At 44.6% G+C, this 22,329-nt stretch overlaps 1 protein-coding gene across 4 annotated transcripts in view; it reads left to right on the top strand.

Moving 5' to 3' along the window:
- The window catches only part of DYM (dymeclin), a 231,024-nt gene that overhangs the window by 98,046 nt on the left and 110,649 nt on the right, over window positions 1-22,329 (top strand). For all 4 annotated transcript variants that reach the window (XM_077346761.1, XM_077346758.1, XM_077346762.1 and 1 more), the window contains 3 exons: window positions 4,606-4,731; window positions 11,456-11,569; window positions 12,742-12,836. In XM_077346761.1, the coding sequence (XP_077202876.1) occupies window positions 4,606-4,731; window positions 11,456-11,569; window positions 12,742-12,836 (335 nt within the window). The remainder of the gene's footprint in view (window positions 1-4,605; window positions 4,732-11,455; window positions 11,570-12,741; window positions 12,837-22,329) is intronic.

The following is a 22,329-nucleotide window of genomic DNA, read 5'->3' as shown; positions in this document are numbered from 1 at the left end:
TTTGGATGCAAGTCCCATTGGTCTCTGGGTGGATGTGGCCTATCAGATTTAGAATTATGCTTATTTAGGAATGTACTATGAATGGCCTTTTGGTGGCTTATCTTGCAGACCTTTATTTGACAGGTAAAGGTAAAGGTATCCCCTGTGCAAGCACCGGGTCATGTCTGACCCTTGGGGTAAGGCCCTCTAGCGTTTTCATGGCAGACTCAATACGGGGTGGTTTGCAAATGCCTTCCCCAGTCATTACCATTTACCCTCCAGCAAGCTAGGTACTCATTTTACCGACCTAGGAAGGATGGAAGGCTGAGTCAACCTTGAGCCAGCTGCTGGGATTGAGCTCCCAGCCTCATGGGCAGAGCTTTCAGACTGCATGTCTGCTGCCTTACCACTCTACACCACAAGAGGCTCATTTGACATGTATGTCTTACAAATAAACAAGAGAGAAAATTGTAAATAACATTGCCCCAGGCTGGCTCACACAAGCCTTTCTTGGCCTCATGTGGCCGCCTCAGATGGAGACCCTCCTGCAGACTCCCTCCTGTTCTGCTCTCTCAGCCTGCTCCCCTCATGGTCTTAGCACGTAAACAGAGTTTTAGCAAGTTGTTCTCTGATCTGAGCCAGAAAAAAACTTTTGCAATTTCCAATGTATAATTTGATACCTCGGAGATCACAAAACTTTCCATGATCTATATTCATCTTTATGTTATTTCTATGAGTAGAAGGATGGACAGAGGTGGTCCTGCTGCCCCTAAGAAAACTTACTGGGTCCAAATCCCATTTTCTAACATTCTGTTACGGATTTGGAGGTCTTTTCCTCAACCATTTGCATGTCACAGAAACCACAGTCTTTGAAGAACTCATGACTTTATCTCAGGGGTAGTCAAACTGCGGCCCTCCAGATGTCCATGGACTACAATTCCCATGAGCCCCTGCCAGCGAATGCTGGCAGGGGCTCATGGGAATTGTAATCCATGGACATCTGGAGGGCTGCAGTTTGACTACCCCTGCTTTATCTGCACTGAAGTAGAGCACCATGCCATACTGGTTCTTTCTCCTCATGGGTGAAATATTACCTTTACGCCCGGAAATAATACTCTAAGCAAAACATGTCACTTTCCAGGAAAAGTTGATGTAATTGATGAAAGCATCACTTGAAAACTCACCCCCCCCCAAAAAAACATGCCATAAATCTGCCTGTTCTGTCCCATCCTGTGTCTCCCCCCCCCCCGTTATTGCCACTTGATTTCAGTAAGCTTTTTGTGCATTTTGTTTGCCGCCCTTTTATCTATTCCACAGGAAAAGCAAAATGTTCTAGATAGACTAACGTGGAGACTCATTTTGAACTGCAGACTTGACAGCTTGTGTTTTCATGTTTTAGCCTCTCCTCAGCCATTTACATTTGCTTCCTAAATTAGTTTCAGTCTGTTTTTGGACAAGTTTGCTCTGGTGCTGAGGTCAGTTTATGTCCCTCGCACTCATCTGAATCAAGCCAGTAATGTTCTTCGTTTTGTTTCTAAGCCTCCCTCTGCCCCACACAGTTGTTGTGGAGATAAAAAGGGGGCATACCAACTAAACTCCCTCAGAGGACAATTGGAGTAATAATATCATGCAGACATTATGCTCAAGGAAAGATTAGGGAGAAGGTGGTGGTGGAAGGCGTGCTCAAGGTACAACCAGTTGATGGTAACCCCAGAAGGCAAGAGACGAACATTGCTTACCTCTGCATAGCAATCCTGGACTTCCTTGGTCATCTCCCATCCCAGTACTAACCAAGACCAACCCCGTAGAGCATGGTTTCTTGATGGTCCTGGTGGGGTTTTCCGAATGGGTGGGAGTTAATTAATGTTTAAGATATTTTTAAATGTGTTAAACATTTATCAGGTGATATCCTTGATAATCCCTGAGGAGATCAGAGCCCTGCCCAACCTTCCACAGTTCCGCAGGGCCTGCAGAAGGGAGCTCCCCCACCGGGCATTTGCTTGAGGCCGACCGACCCGGAACATCTGCTGGTCCCGCCCCCCTCTCCTCAGACCCCCCTTCCATGACTGCAATAACTGACCTCCCAATATTGTTATTTATACTACTAATATTCCTATAGATTATTAAGATGATTGTTGGAAATACTGGGGTATTGAACTGTTATAATGTTTTGAAAGTTGTTCATATGTTCCATGTAAAGTTAGATAATGATTCAATGTAAACCTCCCAGAGCTGCAAAGAATGGGCTGTACAAAAATCAAAATAAATAAATAAATAAATAAATAAGACCATACATGGCCATGTTGACCCACCCCTCCCAAAATGGCCAATGATGAGCCTAGAGGAGCTAACAAGGGGAGGGGCTCCAGGTGAGTATGTATAGGGCTCTGCTTCCCCACCAAATGATCATGCCAGTTTCTCAAAGCCTGAAGAATGTTCCAGGGATTTCTCAATGGTAAAACAGTAGAGAAAGGATGCTATAGAGCAGTGGTCCCCAACCTTTCTGAGGCTGGGGACCGGCAGGGCATCGGGCCGCGCCCGCGCGGACCACGCCCGCGCATCGCAAATGCGCGGCCCGACCCTGATTCCCTCTCCCCGCCCTCCCGCAGTAAGAAGCTTCCCGGGCCGCAAGCTTGCGACCTGGGAAGTTTTTTACTGCGGGGGGGTGGCGGGGAGAGGGAGCCGCGGCCCGGCGCCCGCAGGGTGGGGATCAATGCTGTAGAGCAGGGGTAGTCAACCTGTGATCCTCCAGATGTCCATGGACTACAATTCCCATGAGCCCCTGCCAGCATTTGCTAGGTTGACCATAGGTTGACTACCCCTGCTGTAGAGCTTCCAAGATCTGTGATTGGGCCAGCCTGGGCCATCTAGGCCAGTGCGAGGAAAAGATCAAATCTGTTGCTAGGGAGAGACATTTAAGCATTGCCATATTCCAGATGGCTCAAGCACTATTACAGAAGATGAAACCTCACTAACATGGCCCATTTCTTGTAATAAAGCTTATAGCAGCACATTTTTTTTGTTTTCTTTTATAATATATTTACTCAGTAGAGAAAAGAATTAGCTGATCTAATCAGAATTCCCATGAAATATTGCTTCTAAGAACGATCATCAACTGACTGCAGTACAGCAAAACTGCCCAAACATTTCTTTATTGACTTGCTATCCATTATTTAGAAAAAGAACTGCAGAGTCCTTTTTGCAACATGGCAGGGATGGGGAAGAGGAGAATATTTGCAGTTTAGTACCAATATAATAATAAATGCTTGGATCTCAACAATATTGCAATAATTCAGCTGGCTTGAGGATAAAAAAAATACCTCACAATGTCCATCTGAGACTGATGTATAATTTCTTAACAACAGGTCATACAAGATGAGACCTTTCCCTTGATGTTGCCCTCCTGGCTTTGGGATTCAGAGGTTTAGTGCCTCTGAATGCAGAGATTCCCCACATTCACTATGGCTATTGGCCATTGATACATCCTCCATTAATCTATTGAATCTCCTTTTAAATTGCTTTTTCTTGTGGCCATCATTACATCCCCCAGCAATGAATTCTACATTTTAATCACTCTCTGTGTAATGAAGTATTTCCTTTAGTCCAGTGGTCCCCAACCCCCGGGCCAAAGGCCTCAGCGCCAGTCCGCGGCTCCCTCTCCCCGCCACACCCACAGTGAGAAGCACACCAGGCCACGAACAAGGCCGCTTTGGCAGCCGATTAGCTTGCAGCCCGGCAAGCTTCTTGCTTCAGGAGGGGTGGGAAGAGGGACCTGCGGCCGCAGGCATGCCAGCAGCGCAAACACGCATGCACGGACTTGATACACATGCATATTTGTATCCGCTGGGCTGCAAATGTGCATGCGCGACAGTTTTGCGCATGCACAGCATCACCGTGCATGTGCATTTGCGCTCCCGGCGAGGCGCAAATGTGCATGCGGGGGCCACGCATGCACAAAACCACCGCACATGCGCGTTTGCGGCCCCACCGGCTGCAAATGTACATGCGCGGCAAGTCCGCACATGCTCGTTTGCGCGGCCCTGCCGCGCATGCGCAGGGCCCCGGGTCGCCGTCTTCCCCTACCCCGTGGCAGCGGTCCACAGCCACGGAAAGGTTGCGGACTGCTGCTTTAGTCCATCTTGAATCCATTGCCTATTGACTTCATTGGCAGCCTCAAATTCTAAGCTTCTTAAAACAATGCAGAGAAGTCCTGCAGGCGAAACGTTAAGGCCTTGCACCTGAGGTTACAGTTATTAGTCTTGTGCTATACATTGGTGCTCTGCAAATTCAGAATGTGCTGATCCCCCTTTAAAAGCATTGCTGGGATTCTTGTTTATGAGGAATTGAGTTATATGTATCCTCACTGGAGTTTATTTACTTTTTAAAAAAAATTTCTGGCAGTAGAAGCAAACAAACGAAAGACCATTAAGCATTTTATGTCACTAGAAGGATTTTTAACTCCCCCCTTTTTTTCTAAAGTTTCTGAATTATGAAATAAAACAGAATTAAAACGGTCTTTGGTCTGGGATGTGTTGAAGTGCTATTATTATTATTATTATTATTATTATTATTATTATTATTATTATTATTATTATTATTATTATCATCATCATCATCCTCTTCAAGGTTTTGCCCATTCTTGAGATTCTTTATCATGTCGAAGAAAGAAACTCGCACCATGTCTACATGGCTCTCATAATTTTGTTGATTCTTACTGAAGATGATGGCTTCAATCGGTCCATTCATGAAGTGGTAAGTTCTACACGATGGCAAATTGACATAAATAGATATTAAATGTACATTGGTATAAGGATGAATGTAACTTTCTGGAGGTGATTGTCACCTGGTTTGTTAGGTCTCAGCTGGGCTGGTTTTTATGAAGTCAGTTTCCTTGTAAGCATTTGAAGTTTTTCCTCAGGGTGATTATGCCAGTCTTTCCAAACTCCATTCAAGATTTCCTGCCTTTCTCTACCTTATTCAGTCGCAAAGCAATGTTATATCAATTTCGTTTTATTTCGATTTTCAATTTATTTCCCGCCACTTCCGAGAATCACCGTCCTTTCCTCTCCCAACAAGAGACCTTATGAGGTTAGTGGAGCTGAGAGAGTTCAGAGAGGATTGTGACAGGCCCAATATCACCCAGCAGGTCTCATATATTTCAGAGTGGTTGACAGTCCCCTTCCTCTCCCCACAACAGACCCCTTCTGAAGTAGGGGGGGCTGAGTGAGTCCTGAGAGAACTGTGACTGGCTCAGGATCACCCAAGCAGACCTTGTGTGTCTCAAAATGGCCGACAGTCCTTCCCTTCCCTCTCTCCACAACAGACACCTTGTGAGGCAGATGGGGCTGAAGGAATTCTGAGAGAATTGGAACTGCCCCAAGATCACCAAGAAGAAACCCTGGGGTTTCTTGATGGCTCCGGAACGGTTTCCTGAATGCATGGGAGTTAATTAATTGTTATATATATTTTATTTATTTATTTATTTATTTATCATACTTCTATACCGCCCTCCCCGGAGGCTCATATTGGATGATATAACCATATATCATCCGATAAAAGTCGACCCCCCCCCTCAGGACCAGTGATGGGCATGGGAAGGGGAGGAGTCCCAGGTGGGCGTGTCCACAGTCCTGCTTCCCAACCATATTCAGCACGATTGCGCCACTTCTGGGGTTTCTCGAAGCCTGAAGAAAGTTTCAGAGGTTTCTCAATGAGAAGAACATTGAGAAAGGCTAGATTAGATTGATGGTGAGGGTGTTCTGAGCTCACCATTATCCAAATTTATTTTCTTTTTCTCATCTGCGTATTTACGCTGCCTTTTTGAGTTGATATTTATTAAAATCGAGAGGAAAAAATCTACCTAGAGTTGAAATTTAAATGCTCTGCCCATCACTTGAAAATTTGTAGAGCTACTTAAAAGCCCACAGCTTTTGCCAACCCTATATGGAAATTTAGAATTGTGTTTCTTCACACAGATTCAGAGGGGTAGATGTGTTGGTCTGAAGCAGCAGAACAAAGTTTCTCAAAAAGTGTGCACGCACATATCCTTATCCATTATTGTTCCTCTATATATTTATGAAACAGCCTAGGGGGTGGGAGGTGTCCGGCTGTCCAAGTTGGAATGGGGCCAATCAGGGTGCAGCCAGCTTTGCCCTGATTGGCCCTGCCCCTGCAGTTCCCGCCCTCTGTCCCTGGACTCTAGCCTCTTTTCTCTCAGAGGCCTCAGTGCCTGGAGCCAGCAGCAGGTATGGGGAGAGGCCCTGGATAAAGGGTTGTGGTGGAGGGCTTGCTAACGAGGGCCTCTTGGCCTGCTAGGCTGGCCCTGCTGACAAGGGCCTCCTGGCCTGCTGACTGCTCGTTAAGGATTGCTAAGGAGCTCTGACGGCCCTGCTAACAAGCTGCCCAGCTCCCACCCGCCCCACTTGATCTGGTTGAGAGCTGCCAGTCAAGGCCACCTTAAGCTGCCTGGCCAGGAGCGAGGGGAGGGGACCCTTTCAAGGCCTGTTCTTAAGAACGGGCTTTGAAGCTAGTACTTTAAATCAGTGGTCCCCAACCTTTTTATCACTGGGGACCACTCAACGCTTGACAATTTTACTGAGGCCCGGTGGGGGGGAAGTAGTTTACTCCTCTACTCTCAACCACTGCCCTAACGCTCTCTGATCGCTATGGTAATGTTTAAACATCCCTTCAAAATAAGATACAGACACGCCACAACAATGAACATAAGGAACATTTTATTTTCATGGAAATTTTAACTCATGACAATGACAAATCAATGGGAACCCTGAGCTTGTTTCTCTGCAACGAGATGGGAGACAATGACACCCAAAGTGTGTTGTAAAGGGCCGGGGGGGGGATGAAGTGAAGGTCCGGGGGGGGCAGAAGGCATCCTTCAGGGCCCACCTCCAATTAGTCAAAGGACCACATATGGTCCGCGGCCCACAGGTTGGGGATCGCTACTTTAAATAAAATGTCATTGGTCTTAAAAGTGCCTCTGGACTTGAACTTTGGGTCACCTTTTTCCTCTCCTCCCATCATTCCATGTCCCAACTGCTTTCTCAACTACTTTTGAACTTTCTCTTGATTTAGAAAATGTTCTGGCACTCATCTCCCGTAATGGGCTCATCCACTTCCCCTTGATGAGCAGAAAGACAGAGCTATCTAGTGTCTCCCCCAGTTTCAAAATCTTGTGTGCAGCGAAGATCCGTATTACTGGGATGGATGGTATAGAAATCCAAATAATAAATAAATAAAAATAAGTAGATCTATGAGGTGTCCAGACCCCTGACCTTTGATCAATCCTCCTCACATCCAGACGGGATGCTGAGTACCCGAGAACTGTGTGGTAGGCAGAAACACCAGTTTGTAAATGCTGAAAATATTTGACGGGCAAGTAGAATATTAATACTCTGACCTGAATGGCTCAGACTAGCCCGATTTTGTCTGATCTCAGAAGTTAACCGGAGATGGTCCTTGTTAGTACATGGATGGGAGACCACCAACAAAGTCCAAGCAATGGGCCATCCACCATCAAAAATCACTTGCCTTCCAAACCCAATTGGGTCACCCAAAGTTGGCTGCGACTTGATGGCACTTTCCAGCCAGGATATTACAGTAAAGAAGGGCAAATGTCTAAATTTGTACAGTCAGATTGATTCACATTAGTTTCTCAAAAGAACAAGAGTAACTTTTGTGCATTTGCTGTAACTGATTGAGTACCCCGTGGCTTTAATTACGGACTTGTTCAGCATTCCGCTTGTAAAAAAATTGCAGCATGGTAATGCCACTGGAGATTCTGGGATGAAGCCGTGATGAATCTCCCTTGAAGATTTTGTAATATTGGGATAAAAATGTGATATGCCTGCTCAGGATACTATTACACGTTTTGTATCCACGCCACCCCAACACCTCTGGTCAAGAACGCGAGGAGCAAGTGAGGCCCCTGAAACGCCGCTTTGCTAGTTAATTTTAGCTGCTTTGGAAGGAAGCGGCTTTCATCCCATGGTTGAAGACTGAGAAAATAAAAATAATTAGGACCTGCTGCGTCAGGCCGGGCGCTCCATCCCGCCCTCAGCCGCACGTTCTGCCTTTATAACTGCATCGACTGTGTTGTAGCAGGAACTTGTTTTTTTTTCTTTTGTGGTGTGATGCCCACGCTTATTTATTGATATTTAAGATTAAATTTAGTAAGTACCATTTTATAAGTCACTGATTATATAGACTCTTACTTGTGTTCCCCCCCCACAAGGAAACCGCAAAAGCTTTCCTGTCTGGTCAAAGGGTTTTGTGTTTGAAATTAAGGTGTGGTTTTGGCTTCCTCGGAAAGAAGATCAAAAACACAAGATCGCTTTCTCCCAACAGTTTCACACAAATAGTTGCCTGTGCCCAATCCAGTTTTATTATTATTGTATTATTATTAAAATAATAATAGGAAGAGGAACAGTTTGGTGTAGCTTGGTGAGAGCCAGTTTGGTGTAGTGTTTAGGAGTGCGGACTTCTAATCTGGCATGCCGGGTTTGATTCTGCGCTCCCCCACATGCAGCCAGCTGGGTGGCCTTGGGCTTGCCACAGCGCTGATAAAGCAGTTCTGACCAAACAGTGATATCAGGGCTCTCTCAGCCTCACCTCACTCACACGATGTCTGTTGTGGGGAGAGGAATGGGAAGGTGATTGGAAGCCACTTTGAGCCTCCTTCGGGTAGAGAAAAGTGGCATATAAGAACCAACTTAGTTTCATCCCATTGGTTCTGGTCCATCCCACCGGGGCAAGAGAAAACAACTCTGCTCCATCCTCTATATGGCAGCCTTTTAAATACTAGAAGATGATTATTAAATCCCCTCTCAGTCGTCTTCTCTCCAGGCTAAACAGACTAAGCTCCACCAACCTTTCTTCATATGTCTTGGTGACACTATAAATCCCACATCAATAAAACCCCGTTAAATTACATTACACAATACAGCATGGTGGTAAAAATCAGTCCTTCCCCATAACGTTACGCCTGCTGCCAGAACGATGGAGGGGCTATGTAGCCGGTCATCGTCCATGATGCTCAAAGTCAAATGGTGGGTCTTCTTGAGGGGGGACCCAAACAGATTTTCCTGCACTGGCCTCAACCATAGACATGGTGGAAGAGTTCCGTCTTACAGGCCCCACATCTTACAGGCCCCATTGATAGCTCCCGCAGGGCCCGCAGTTTCAGAAAATAGTTTGTTAATGTGCTGACTATAGGTTACAAGTGAGAACTCCATCTAGGAAGCCACGGATAAGTTGTGGAGCATTAATTACCAGGCGCATCTTCAACCACAAAATGATATTAATCTGGTAGGGAAAGCTCAATTGAATGTAACCACAAAAAGCACCGGAATCCATTCACATTGACAGAGCTGACTCTCCCCCCCCCCTTTGTATCCAAATGGCTATATTTATTAAAGAATATTACACAAACACAGTGTAATGTTTTTCCCCTAATGCTTTGCCCGTCACAAAGAACAGAACTGGTTATTCCCTCCATAATTAAGTTTTCTTTCTTAGACCTTTAATTCCTTAATTCTCAGTATTTGTCGACCAAGATTCCAAAGCAATCAACAGAAAGTCATAGAATAGTATAAAGACTCTGTTTCTGTTTTTGTTTTAAGCCAAAGTGTAACAGTTCCGAATTGAAACTGTATACCGAACCGTAGAAAAGCTCACTTGCAAAAATCATATCTGAGTGAACTCTATGTAACTGTCTGTGGAATTCTGTATCTCACTTTCTAAGATGTAGTTCCTAGATAGTTTTCAAATGGTATTAAGCATTGCTTGTTGAAGGGCATTTTTCATGGGTTGGTTGTTGGTTTTTTTGTCAGTTCTGGCCCTATACTTCTTTGGCGTATCCCTTGATTTCCATGTCCATATTTGTCCCTTTAGTTTTTGGTTTCTTTTTTCTCATTTTCTTTCCTGGCTCTTTTGAGAGCGCTTTTACACGAATGTTTTTCTGGAAACTGATTCCAAGTTGACTTTTTCTAATGTGAAATGTTTCCATTGGAGGGGGGGTTGTCCCACCTATCTCTAGCCCACTTCTCAATGATTGGACTGTTGCTATCATTAAAACATGCCCTCTGTTCCCCCAAACAATGATTTAAATTTTATTTTAAAAACTGCTCTAAAATATCGATATAATACTGGTGTTATCATGAATTTGCCATTCCTTCCTTCCTTCCTTCCTTCCTTCCTTCCTTCCTTCCTTCCTTCCTTCCTTCCTTCCTTCCTTCCTTCCCTCCCTCCCTCCCTCCCTCCCTCCCTCCTTCCTTCCTTCCTTCCTTCCTTCCTTCCTTGTCTCTAGCCCTTTCCTTCATGGAGAAATGCCTTTTTCCTTATATCTCCAGAAGGCACTAAAGGCATTTTTTAAATGAAAGTTGCAAATTCAGAGAACTTACTTAAACTATACTTAAAGCTCTGTATCATTATATCGGTATTGTAGGGGCTTTTTTTAAAAAAAAGAGGGGTACTCTGAAACCACTAATAATAATACTGACAGGACCTTCCCTTGAAAACCCTCATTATTTAAGCCAGGGGTAGTCAACCTGTGGTCTTCCAGATGTTCATGGACTACAATTCCCTGGCAGGGGCTCATGGGAATGCTGGAGTAATGCACAGCAAGGGCAGACCTGTGGAACAACCCTGCCCAATCTGATTCCAGTGCTTGTGGATTGACTCCCAAGGTAATCAGGAGTAACTCCAGCATGTGGAGCTTTTTTCTTGAGCTTTCCTTCTTAAAACAGAGTGAACTGGTATCTCATTATGAAATTCACTGTTTCCCTGTATTTTTAAAATGCAAATATAGGCTGTGGCCCTTCTACATCAGTGGTTCTCAACCTTCCTAATGCCCACAACCCTTTAATACAGTTCCTCCTGTCGTGGTGACCCCCAACCATAAAACTATGCAAGGGTTCTTTCACAGAAATTAAATCAAAACTGACCAATGGCGTGAAGATCCATTGTTCATGATTGTATATAAATTGGGGTTTTCCCTGGGTTTCTCAGTTCAGCTCTGCCTCTTGTCCCACCATGCCGATTTCGCTCTTTTCTGCTGCTCCAGACACACGAACGCTCTATCTCGATCTACTTTGCAAGGCTGTTGTGTGGATGGCACCCCCCCAGCCAAGCTGCTTGCCCTGCTGTGACCCCTGTGAAAGGATCATTCGACCCCCAAAGGGGTCCTGATCCCCAGGATGAGAACCACTGTTCTACACCATGCATGGAGGACTGGGCTCGAGCAGAAGCAGATGTTTGCACTGAATCAGATGGAACTGTTATCAGGCAATAGTTATCAGGGTTTCTGAAAAGTCCAGAGAGGCCCTTTTGTGTTTCTGCACTTTCAGCTGTGGTGCATCAAACCTGTTAATTCCCCTGTCTCTGGAAACATCTTTTTTTTTAACTGACTTGAAAATAGAGTTCTGTTCACAAGTGAAGAACTGTTTGTTTTCTCTCTTTGCAGATACTGAAGAACATTACCTGGTACTCAGAGCGTGTGTTAACAGAAATTTCCTTGGGGAGTCTCTTGATACTGGTCGTAATAAGAACTATTCAGTACAACATGACACGGACGAGGGTAAGAGGAGGGAGAGAGCATCTTTGTCATTCTCTGTCACCGTGTGCGGGATGTTCCTCAGGAATAGTGATTTCAGAAGAAAGTGGATTTGTGTCAGAGCAAAAATAAAAGCCCAAAACGTTCTTTTTGTCTGAGGGAAGGCAACATGAACATTAACAGAAAGTGTTAGAAATGTTACAGATGTACCTCTTGCACATGAGCTACATTTATATAGGAAAAGAGGGTATGAAAACATAAGAGGCCATTCCATGCAATGCCTGCAATAACAATTCTACATACAGAATATTGGAGGCAATCAAGTTTTGCCTGTGAACGGTCAAAATCAAAATGTGGCTCATAAATCTCAAGGAAATCAAATCCTCAAAGAGCCAGTATGTTAAGAGCGTGGTTAAGAGCGGCAGCTTCTAATCTGGCAAGCCGGCTCCTCCACATGCAGCCAGCAAGGTGACCCTGGGCTAGTCACAGCCCTGATAGTGCTGTTCTGACCAGGCAGTCCCATCACAAGCTATTTCATCCCCGCCTACCTCACAGGGTGTCCGCTGTGGGGAGACGGAGGGACGGCGATTACTCCTTCAGGCAGTGAAAAGTAGGGTATAAAAATCAGCTCTTTTTCTTCTAAAGAGAAAGCTGTACTTTGTAAATGAAGGGTTAGACCATTTATTTGGAACATCGGACACCAGTTTTTAGTGAATTAAGTTTACCATGACCATTGTTGGCTGTTGCTTAAATATGTTATTTCTTACATTTAAAACAACACCAGAAGAGTAAAGGAAGTAGTTTGACTCAGTTCCCCCCCCCCCTTAAAACCAGGATGAAACATGCAGCCACAGAATTAAAAATCCTGAAGTATTGTAGCCCAAGATAGCACAAAATTAAGTCTTGATGCTTACTCCTAAAATCAGAGCACAAGCTTGGCTTGTCTTTACTGTAATTTTACCTCCAGTAAACGGACAGGTCTTGCTGAATAGCAGGGGTGGCCAAACAGTAGTTCTCCACACGTCCATGGACTACAATTGCCATGAGCCCCTGCCTGCTTGGCTATTTGACAGGGGCTCATAGTAATTGTAGTTCCTGGACATTTGAAGAGCCACAGTTCGGCCACCCCTGCGGTATGAGGGAAGGATAAATTGACGTATTTTCCACCCACCCCCCTTCCTTCTCTTCTCCCACAGGACAAATACCTTCATACAAATTGTTTGGCAGCTTTAGCCAACATGTCAGCACAGTTCCGCTCCCTTCACCAGTATGCCGCTCAGAGGATCATCAGGTAAATATAAGCCTTGTGCAAAATATTTAAACTAGCCTCATCTTAAATTCCACAGGAAAGATACTTGAGTTTCCCGTTCCTGAAATCTGAGTGTTAACCCAGGTAAATCTTACTCGGCCTTGTGAAGCATGGATTAAATTTCGGAGTGTAACACACTGTGCTCCATTGATACCACAGGTAGCTCCTGGCGGCAGCTTTTCATACCAGTCAAAACCAAATTGCTGTTCAGCATAGTCGACAGCCGCTATCACTGCCTGTCCCACATGAAAACAAGTAATTACTAAGGAAATGGTGCAGTGGTTAAGAGTGGTGGTCTCTAATCTGGAGATTATGCAGCCCGCTGATTGACCTTGAGTCTGTCACAGTTCTCTCAGAGCTCTCAGCCCCACCTACCTCACAGGGTGCCTGTTGTGGGGAGAGGAAGGGAAGGCGATTGTGAGCCACTTTGAGACACAGGAGGTCTGCTAGGTGGGCTTGGGCCAGCCCCAGTTCTCCCAGAACTCTCTTCGCCCCAACTTCCTCCCACGGCGCCTGATAATGGGGAGAGGAAGGGAATGCAATTTTAAGCTACTTTGAGACATATGAGGCCTGCTTGGATGACTTTGGGCCATTCCTTGTTCTCTCTCAGCCCCACCAGTTTTACAGGTTGCCTGTTGTGGGGAGAGGGAGAGTAGGTGATTGTGAGCCACTTGGAGACTTCTTCGGGTGGTGAAAAGCAGGGTACAAAACCACAGCCCTCTAAAACAGGGGTGGTCAACCTGTGGTCCTCCAGATGTCCATGGACTACAATTCCCATGAGCTCCTGCCAGCAAACGTTGGCAGGGGCTCATGGGAATTGTAGTCCATGGACATCTGGAGGACCACAGGTTGACTGCTCCTGCTCTAAAAGAAACTGTTGTTCTATGTAAGAAGGGTCAGGTCGACCTAGATGTAGCTGTAGATGTAGCCCCTGACCTCAGTAGCCCAGGCTAGTCTGATCTTGTGAGGTCTTGGAAGCTAAGCAGGGCCAGCCTGGGTTAGTACCTGGATGGGAGACCATCAGAGAAGTCCAAGGTGTCTTGCTGCGGCAGGCAATGGCGAACCACACCTCTGTTCCTCTCTGGCCTTGTAAATCCTGGGGGGTCACCACAAGTTGGCTGCCACTTAATGGCACTTCCAACCAACAGATGATGTGGTTGTTCAGTAGCAGGATCCACTGTGTGACTGTATCCTGTGGAACATTTTATTGTGGCTAGATGGGCATATTTCAAATCTTAATTTTAAGAAGATTGTCCAGCATTCCCAAAACTTATCTGTTGAGGACAAATTAGTGTCCTCAAACTTTTAGTGGGAAGGAGAAGGGTTCTTTTAGTATTTTGTATTTGCTTGCTTGTTTGATTTCTATTCTGCCCTCCCAAGAAGCCTGTCTTACCTGCTGTGAGCAAAGTTAAAACTCACTCAGTCTCGGAACTCCAAATCCTTTAAAATATTCTGTTACCATTATCTTAGGAATCCATACCATGAATACTCTTTTTTTTACGTAGACTCCAAATACATGTATTTAGCCTTTTAGAAGTTATTTGTATGCCTGCCAGCTCCTTCCTGTCTGATAAGTACCCTGAACTTTATCAACCTCTTCCATCTTCTTCCATTAGTGCTTTCCTTCTTTACTGGTATTTACCCTACCTCTCAGTCCAGAAGGTTAATCAGTTAATAGTATTAATGTTATGGTTATCTATATGTTATGGATTGCTTCTTGTATGGTTTTCTACGTTTTAAGTAAACCACCCTGAGCCTCCAGCGAGGGCGGTACATAAATATGATAGATAGATGTTGTTGTTAGGTGCGAAGTCGTGTCTGACCCATCGCGACCTCATGGACAATGATCCTCCAGGCCTTCCTGTCCTCTACCATTCCCCGGGTGGGTGGGTGGGTGGGTGGGTGGGTGGATGGATGGATGGATGGATGGATGGATGGATGGATGGATGGATGGATGGATGGATGGATGGATGGATGGATGGATGGATGGATAGATAGATAGATAGATAGATAGATAGATAGATAGATAGATAGATAGATAGATAGATAGATAGATAGATAGATAGATAGATAGATAGATAGATAGATAGATAGATAGATAGATAGATAGATAGATAGATGAAAGAGGGAGGGAGGGAGGGAGGGAGGGAAAGAAAGAAAGAAAGAAAGAAAGAAAGAAAGAAAGAAAGAAAGAAAGAAAGAAAGAAAGAAAGAAAGAAAGAAAGAAAGAAAGAAAGAAAGAAAGAAAGAAAGAAAGAAAGAAAGAAAATTAACTCCCACCCCTTCAGGAAAGCCTTCCAGGGCTGTCAAGAAACCCCAGGGTTTCACAAAGCCCTGGTTGAGAAAGTCTGCTCCAGTGGGTGCTTGTTCACAGTGGGCCTCTCCATAAGCTTCAAAAAACTGTTTCTAGTACCCATCTTAGTCAGGTCGCTTCTCCGCCAAGGCTTTATTGTCCCCATCGCTTCTGCTTTGTGTTTATTTCATTTCTCTAAATGAAACCATGCGTTGTGAGACCAAAGCTTCCGTGTAGCATCCCAAGGAATGTGGAAGACACGTGGAGGCAGACAAAACACTTCTGCTTCTGGGATCGCAGAAGACTTTGAGGAGCAAACATATGCCTTTCAAGTCATTCTGTGAGGAAGAAGATTTCACACTTAGTATCTTTTGAATGATAGGCACAATATGCTGTAGCAAAGGAAATAACTTCTAACACTGGGGAATTGCCAACAATGTAGCTTTTATAGCCAGGTTTCTATTTTATATTTACAGTTTCTACCCTGGTTGAAAGATATTCCCATCATATGAATTGCTGGGTAGACTCCACCATTTTAATGCATGTTTTATCAGATTTAACACTTACTTGTATAATTGTCAAATGCGTTTTTGATTTGCACGTTGGAAATTTGCCGGTCGATGACCATATTCAATTGATTGATTGGTTGATACTTTAGAGAAGAAGAAGACTGGGGTTTTTATACTTTGCTTTTCTCTACCTTATTATTATTATTATTATTATTATTTTATTTTAGTTTTTAGTTTTTAATTTTTAGTTTTTAGTTTTTAATTTTTAGTTTTTAGTTTTTAATTTTTAGTTTTTAGTTTTTAATTTTTAATTTTTAATTTTTTTGGATTTGTTTCCTGCCACTCCCGGCAAACCATCTAGTGGTGAGTTACATAATAAAACCCCATATGACAATAAAATCCCATTAAAACCCCATTATAAAATAAACGATTAAACAACAAGGCGGTAAAACCATCAACCCCCCCCCCACACACACACACACACATACACACACAATACGACTATCGCTAGGGCCGTCAGAGGGACTGCCTCAGGGAATGATATTCCAGAACCTAAGGTGGCACATGCTTTAGGATGCTTTGGGCTGATCCTGCGTTGAGCAGGGGGTTGGACTAGATGGCCTGTATGGCCCCTTCCAACTCTATGATTCTATCTTCCTGGGGGGTTGGTGGCAACCAATCTTGTCCAAAGTTGCCATCTTGGGTTGTAACCACAAATATAACTTTTTAAGATTGTGATTGCAGCATTCATGGTCAAGGAACTCCAGAATTGGGTTGGATGTAAAGATTGAACGGGTTGTGAAGCTTATGTACATTCAGTGTACATGAGGGTACTATTTTTCCTTTATTTCTCTCTCTCTCTCTCTCTCTCTCTCTCTCTCTCTCTCTCTCTCTCTTTCCACTCTGTGAAACACATCTATACCCATTGTTAAAAATGCATCTCTGGCCCTCTTGAGATCAGATTAAGAAATTACGTGATACGTGGACTGTTGGAAAGTCCTAAAAAGGGGAAACAACACTGCTGCGTATTTTATTTTTAGCATTTTGGTTTTTAAAAATACAACAGCTAAGGAACTCTTAAGGCAAAATCTACTTAGCTGAGTGAGCTCAGACGGCCATAATTCAAGATTCACCAGATGCTCCCGTAATTCCCGCTTTAATGTGAGAAGTAATTCAGCTTCTACGGAGGCTTTAAAAATATATATAAAAATAATAATAAATAAGTCCTCTGAGTGCAGGCTGCCAATAGTTTTGCGTTACAAGGCCTGTTAAGTGTTGCGGATGGAACAGAGATTTGTCATTTATGGTTTAACCTGGAGCTCAATAAAATAGAGCTTTACATCAGCAAGTAATTCTCATCACATTTCTAGAGTCATGGACGTTGACAGATTGGCGTAAATCTTTTCTTCACCTACAGCTGCTGGCAGTTAGAGGCTGCAGATGACTTGGACAGAGAGTGCCCTTGAGCGTAATTGTTATCAGAACAATCCTTAATTGAGTGTTATGCTTCTGCTTACACATGTGTGTGTTCCCATCTGAGATGGTCGTGCTACTCCTAGTCTGCAGATTGCCTTTTATTGTTTTTCCCCTCCCCCAATATTGGAAAGAAATTCTTATTTAGAATGGGTCCCTTTAATTTTTTTAAACTGTTCCATGGATACAACAAATACAATAATTCTCCCCCAGAATCCTTAGCCAGATGCCTGGAAGTGGTGACAAGGTGGCTCAAACAGAGTCATCTGATGCTCAACCCTTTAAAGATGGAGGTCCTGTGGCTGGGTAGGAAGGAACTAAGCGAGGAAGCGCATCTACCCAACTTGGATGGAGTGCAGCTGTCGGTAGCACACTCCGCCAGAAACCTGAGTGTGATCCTTGATGCCTCCCTCTCCATGGAGGCACAGGTCATGAGAGTAGCATGGCAGGCCTTTTACTACCTAATGTCAAGCCAAGCTATTAGCATCCTACTTGGCCCCAGAACACCTAGCCACAGTGATCCACACAATGGTCACCTCTATACTCAAGTTCTGTGACTCGCTCTACTAAGGCCTGCTCTTAACCGTGGTCCAGAAATTGCAACTGGTCCAAAATGCTGCGACCAGGATCCTCACAAACACACCGTGGAGATCTCACATCTGGCGTGCACTCCAACAACTCCGCTGGCTCCCAGTTGAATTCTCAATAAAGCTTAAAGTTTTGGTAATCACCTTCAAGGCCATATGCGGTCTGGGCTCAGTGTACCTGAGAGACTGTCTCCCTACCTGTACTCCCCAAAGAGCCCTATGCTCTGTCACCACCAACTGGCTAGTGATACCTGGACCCAAAGAAGCACACTGGACCTCAACCAGGGCCAGAGCCTTCATGGACCTGGCCTCAATCTGGTGGGACGAACTCCTCGAAGAGATCAGGGCTCTTCCTGAACTACCACAATTCCGAAGAGCAAGTAAAAGGGAGCTCCCCCACCAGGCAGTTGGTTGAGGCCGGCTGACTCAACCACATCTGTCGATCTGAGCCATGCTGACCTCTCTTGGGCTCATGTTAAAATTGAATGTTGTTGTCACATTGTGAATCTATTACAGTATTTTGTCATAATTGGTTATGTTCAATTTAGGAACCACTCTTATGTTATTGTCACTAGATTTCTATGCATGTTAATGACGATTTATGTAAACTGCCCTGAGCCTTATGGGAGGGTGGTGTAGAAATTCAGTAAACAAACGAACAAACAGATAAATAAGACATAAAGCAAGATAAATGTCATGGATTGAATTAAAAAAAATTTTTTTTTGGCTAAATATCTGTAAGAAGTTCCTGACAGAGCAGTTCCTCAGTGCAATAGGCTTGCTCGGGAGGTGGTTGCTCTTCCTTTGGAGGTTTTTAAGCAGAGGCTGGAGAGCCGACAGAAATGCTGATTCTGTGTTTCCCATCAGCAGTTATGATGGAGAGATTCCATAAGATTCCTTACATGCAGAGACACTGCCCATGTCAATAAGGTTCTATAGAAACCAGCGCATTTTCTTTTATTGTCCCATATACGATGCTATTCGGGCAAAAGCTCTAGACTTACTCTTAGTTAAATCAAAACAAAACAAATCTTAAAGTACAAACTTTAGAGTACAAATTTTCAGAGTACAAACTTTAACTCTTGATATCTTGTACCACAAAAAACTGATCAGGCTCAGCTCTGAGATATGGGAAGAATTCTGAGTTCAGCTGATAGGTTGGAGGTACTGAGTTCAGCTTTTAAGACTCTTGTTGTTAGGTGCGGAGTCGTGTCCGACCCATCGCGACCCCGTGGACAACGATCCTCCAGGCCTTCCTGTCCTCTACCATTCCCCGGAGTCCATTTAAGACTCTAGATCCTCTATAAAAAGACGGGGAGTTTCGAGTGCAAATGAAACCTGTCCAGATTAATGACACCTCAGTTAAGAAGTTATATCCCTGGGCTGCATCTCCAGCCCTTTGGCCTCCCCATCTGTTAGAGGAGGTCAGATCAAGCTGCAATGGACGGAGGTTATTATGCAGCAACACAGCTTGCTAACCCAGAATTTCCAGGTTCCTAATTAGAGCTACTTTTCTGAAGCTCTCGCCAATGGTGGTTTTGAGAAGCTTGCAGGGGAGGCAGGCGGCGTAGCTCTCTTTCTGTGCATTAATCTGGCCTCACAAATCTGATGCACCAAGCCTTCCACTTTTCACGGGAGCTTCCTGTGCTCTTTGCTCATGCTTCTGATAAGTCATAACCTTCCACTGCTTCCACTTATTACATAATGAATTTTCTGTGGACACTGAAAGGTTCTGTTACAACAATAGACATGTATGGACGCAGATGGTTGCATTCTCCTTTTCCCGGTTCTCTGTCACCCTCGCCCTCCCCAAAAATTTGGGTTGGTTAAACAGCTCAGTTTGGGAATATTTAAAGCTGCCTTACACCAAGGCAGGTTGTAGATCTGTTGTCCGATTTTTTTCCTGTTACTGTTGAGAAACCTCTGAAACGTTCTTCAGGCTTCGAGAAAGTGGCATGATTGTGGAGAATATGGTTGAAAATCATAGCTGTTTACACGTCCACCTGGGATCCCTCCCCTTCCCTTCCTACCCCGTCCTGGTCCATCACTGGCCATTTTGGGAGGGGGGGGGCATGTCAACATGACCATATATGGTCAAACCATCCCAGAAATGTTTAAGAAATTTAAAAAATATATTAAAAACCAACTAATTCCCAAGTGGCTCCCATCTGTGGATACCTAAATCTATGGATTAGGGACACGCTTACCCAAAACAGATTTCTTTGTAAACTTGGGTGACAACCCACCCCCTCTGAAGTGTTCTGAAAAATCTGAAATTTAAAAAAACCCAAAACACAGAGGGGTTTAATTCCTCTGAAAATAAAGTAGCGTTCTCTGCATAAGTGCAAAGAATACACCTACCTCCAGCGGTCATTGGAGGAGCCCAGAAATGTCATTAGGCCCAATGGCAGCATCCGGGGGCCATACTGGGCCTGATGGGAAAGGGGGGCGTAATTCCAGCCCTCAAGGAGTCTCATGGCCCCTCACTTGTCAATATCTGTGACTTTAGGAGTTCATGATTAAGTAACGGCTGTTGATTGAGGCCAAAGAAAGTGAGTTCTACAGCGTTCTTAAAGATCCACTTCAATGAGACGTTTAGCGCTTTTCATATTCGTGGCTTTGAGCAAGAGTTAGGAAGTTCTGGGGTCAGCTCTTAAAGTGGGGGGGGGGGAGAGTTAACCAGCTTCGTCAAGGACTTCAGCCTTGTTAGTGCGGCTGGCTGCAAATGCTAAACATTCTTGAAATAATATATTTGCATTTAGCATTGGAAACTATTTTGGTCTTGGCTGTACTCTCTTAGGACACGTTCATAAGTAATGTCAAGAATGCTCTTTTGTCTCAACACTGTATGGTCGGTGCAGCATATGTAATGCAGACAACAACCTCTTTTCCAATTTGGGGGGGGGGAATCCCCTAGAAATATAGCTACTTAGTGTTTTTGGGGGGGCGTGTGTGTGTGTGGGGGGTGTTATCCTGTAGGCCAGGGGTAGTCAAACTGCGGCCCTCCAGATGCATTTGCTGGCAGGGGCTCCTGGGAATTGTAGTCCATGGACATCTGGAGGGCCGCAGTTTGACTACCCGTGCTGTAGGCAGATGCAGAATTGAAGTTTCTCTCTCTCTTTTTTTTAATTCAATGCAAAACAGTGATTTTCAAGTTCTTACCCGTTCAAGGACCTGGTTCCAAAATGACCTGTCTGCCAGGGAAACCAAGCACGTTTCAGAGAATTCCTGGCAGCTTCCTTGGCTTCTGGTTCAGCAGGGCACTGTCAAGCCCAATTGGCCTTCCTTCTGCTCTCCGCGAGCCAAGAAGGTATCTTACAACACACTCACATTCCCCTGCTGCTCAGCATCGTAGGTCAGCCTGTCTCAACTCTTTTTGCCACTGAGAAACCCCTGAAACATTCTTCAGGCTTTGCCAACTCTCTGCTTCATGCATGATTGTATGAACCTCTATCAATTCCCCCCCCTCCATTGTCTCTCACAGGAAGAAGACGAGTATGCTTTTATACCCTGCTTTTCTCAACCCAGTCTTTCTCAGCTTTTTTACCATTAAAAACCCCCTGAAACATTCTTCAAGCTTCGTGAAACCACAGAAGTGGGGCCATTGTACAGAACATAGTTGGGAATCATACCTGTGGACACGCCCACCCGGGGCCCCTCCCCTTCCCACCCCTCCCAGGCTCAACATTGGCCATTTTGGGAGGGAGGACAGGTTGACATGACCATATATGGTCATATCACCCGAGAAATGTTTAAGAAATTTTAAATCCTATACAAATTTGATTAACTCCCACCTATTTCGGAAACCCTTCCAGAGCTGTCAAGAAACCACAGGGTTTCGAGACAACCTGGTTGAGAAAGCATGCTGTTTGCAGGGGTAGTCAAACTGCGGCCCTCCAGATGTCCATGGACTACAATTCCCATGAGCCCCTGCCAGCGTTTGCTGGCAGGGGCTCATGGGAATTGGAGTCCATGGACATCTGGAGGGCCACAGTTTGACTACCCCTGATGTAGAGGGACATTATGCATGGTGGTCTTTCTGAGAAGCTCCTTCTCTGTTCCCAACCCTGTCATGAAGGAACCCCACGTAAGCTTCCAAGGATCCTCGTAGCCCCCCAAAACGGGTTTGAAAACCCCTGGCATAGCAAAAGGGCCAGAGTCTATATAATGACTCTGAAACAAAGTCTATATGTAATTTCACTTAATACAACCGAGGTTTTCCCTCTCCAGATGTGTGTTCCTAAGGGAGCTAGACCAGATGTGAAGGAGAGCCAGCTTGGTGTAGTGGTTAAGAGCAGCAGCCTCTAATCTGGAGAGTTGTTCTCACAGAGCAGTTCTTCTAGAGCTCTCTCAGCGCCATTTACCTCACAGGGTGTCTGATAAGGAGAGGAAGGGAAGGCGATTGTAAGCCGCTGTGAGGCTCCTCCAGAGAGTGAAAAATCAGGTTATAAAAACCAAATCTTCTCCTTCAGGAGGAGGAGTCAATGAGTTAATTTTTAGAATGCCTAACATTTTAAGTATACGTCATGAGGACATGTTTTGTTACAGGGTAGATTCTAAAGGAAATGCTAAAATATTTTTAGTAGTGGCCAAATTGCTAGAGATGGGAGCTG

This window comes from Paroedura picta, chromosome 7 (assembly GCF_049243985.1).
Source record: "Paroedura picta isolate Pp20150507F chromosome 7, Ppicta_v3.0, whole genome shotgun sequence".
In the NCBI taxonomy this organism is placed as follows: domain Eukaryota; kingdom Metazoa; phylum Chordata; class Lepidosauria; order Squamata; family Gekkonidae; genus Paroedura; species Paroedura picta.
Note: the sequence above shows the minus strand (reverse complement) of the source record. Positions and strands in the feature narration are given on the sequence as shown.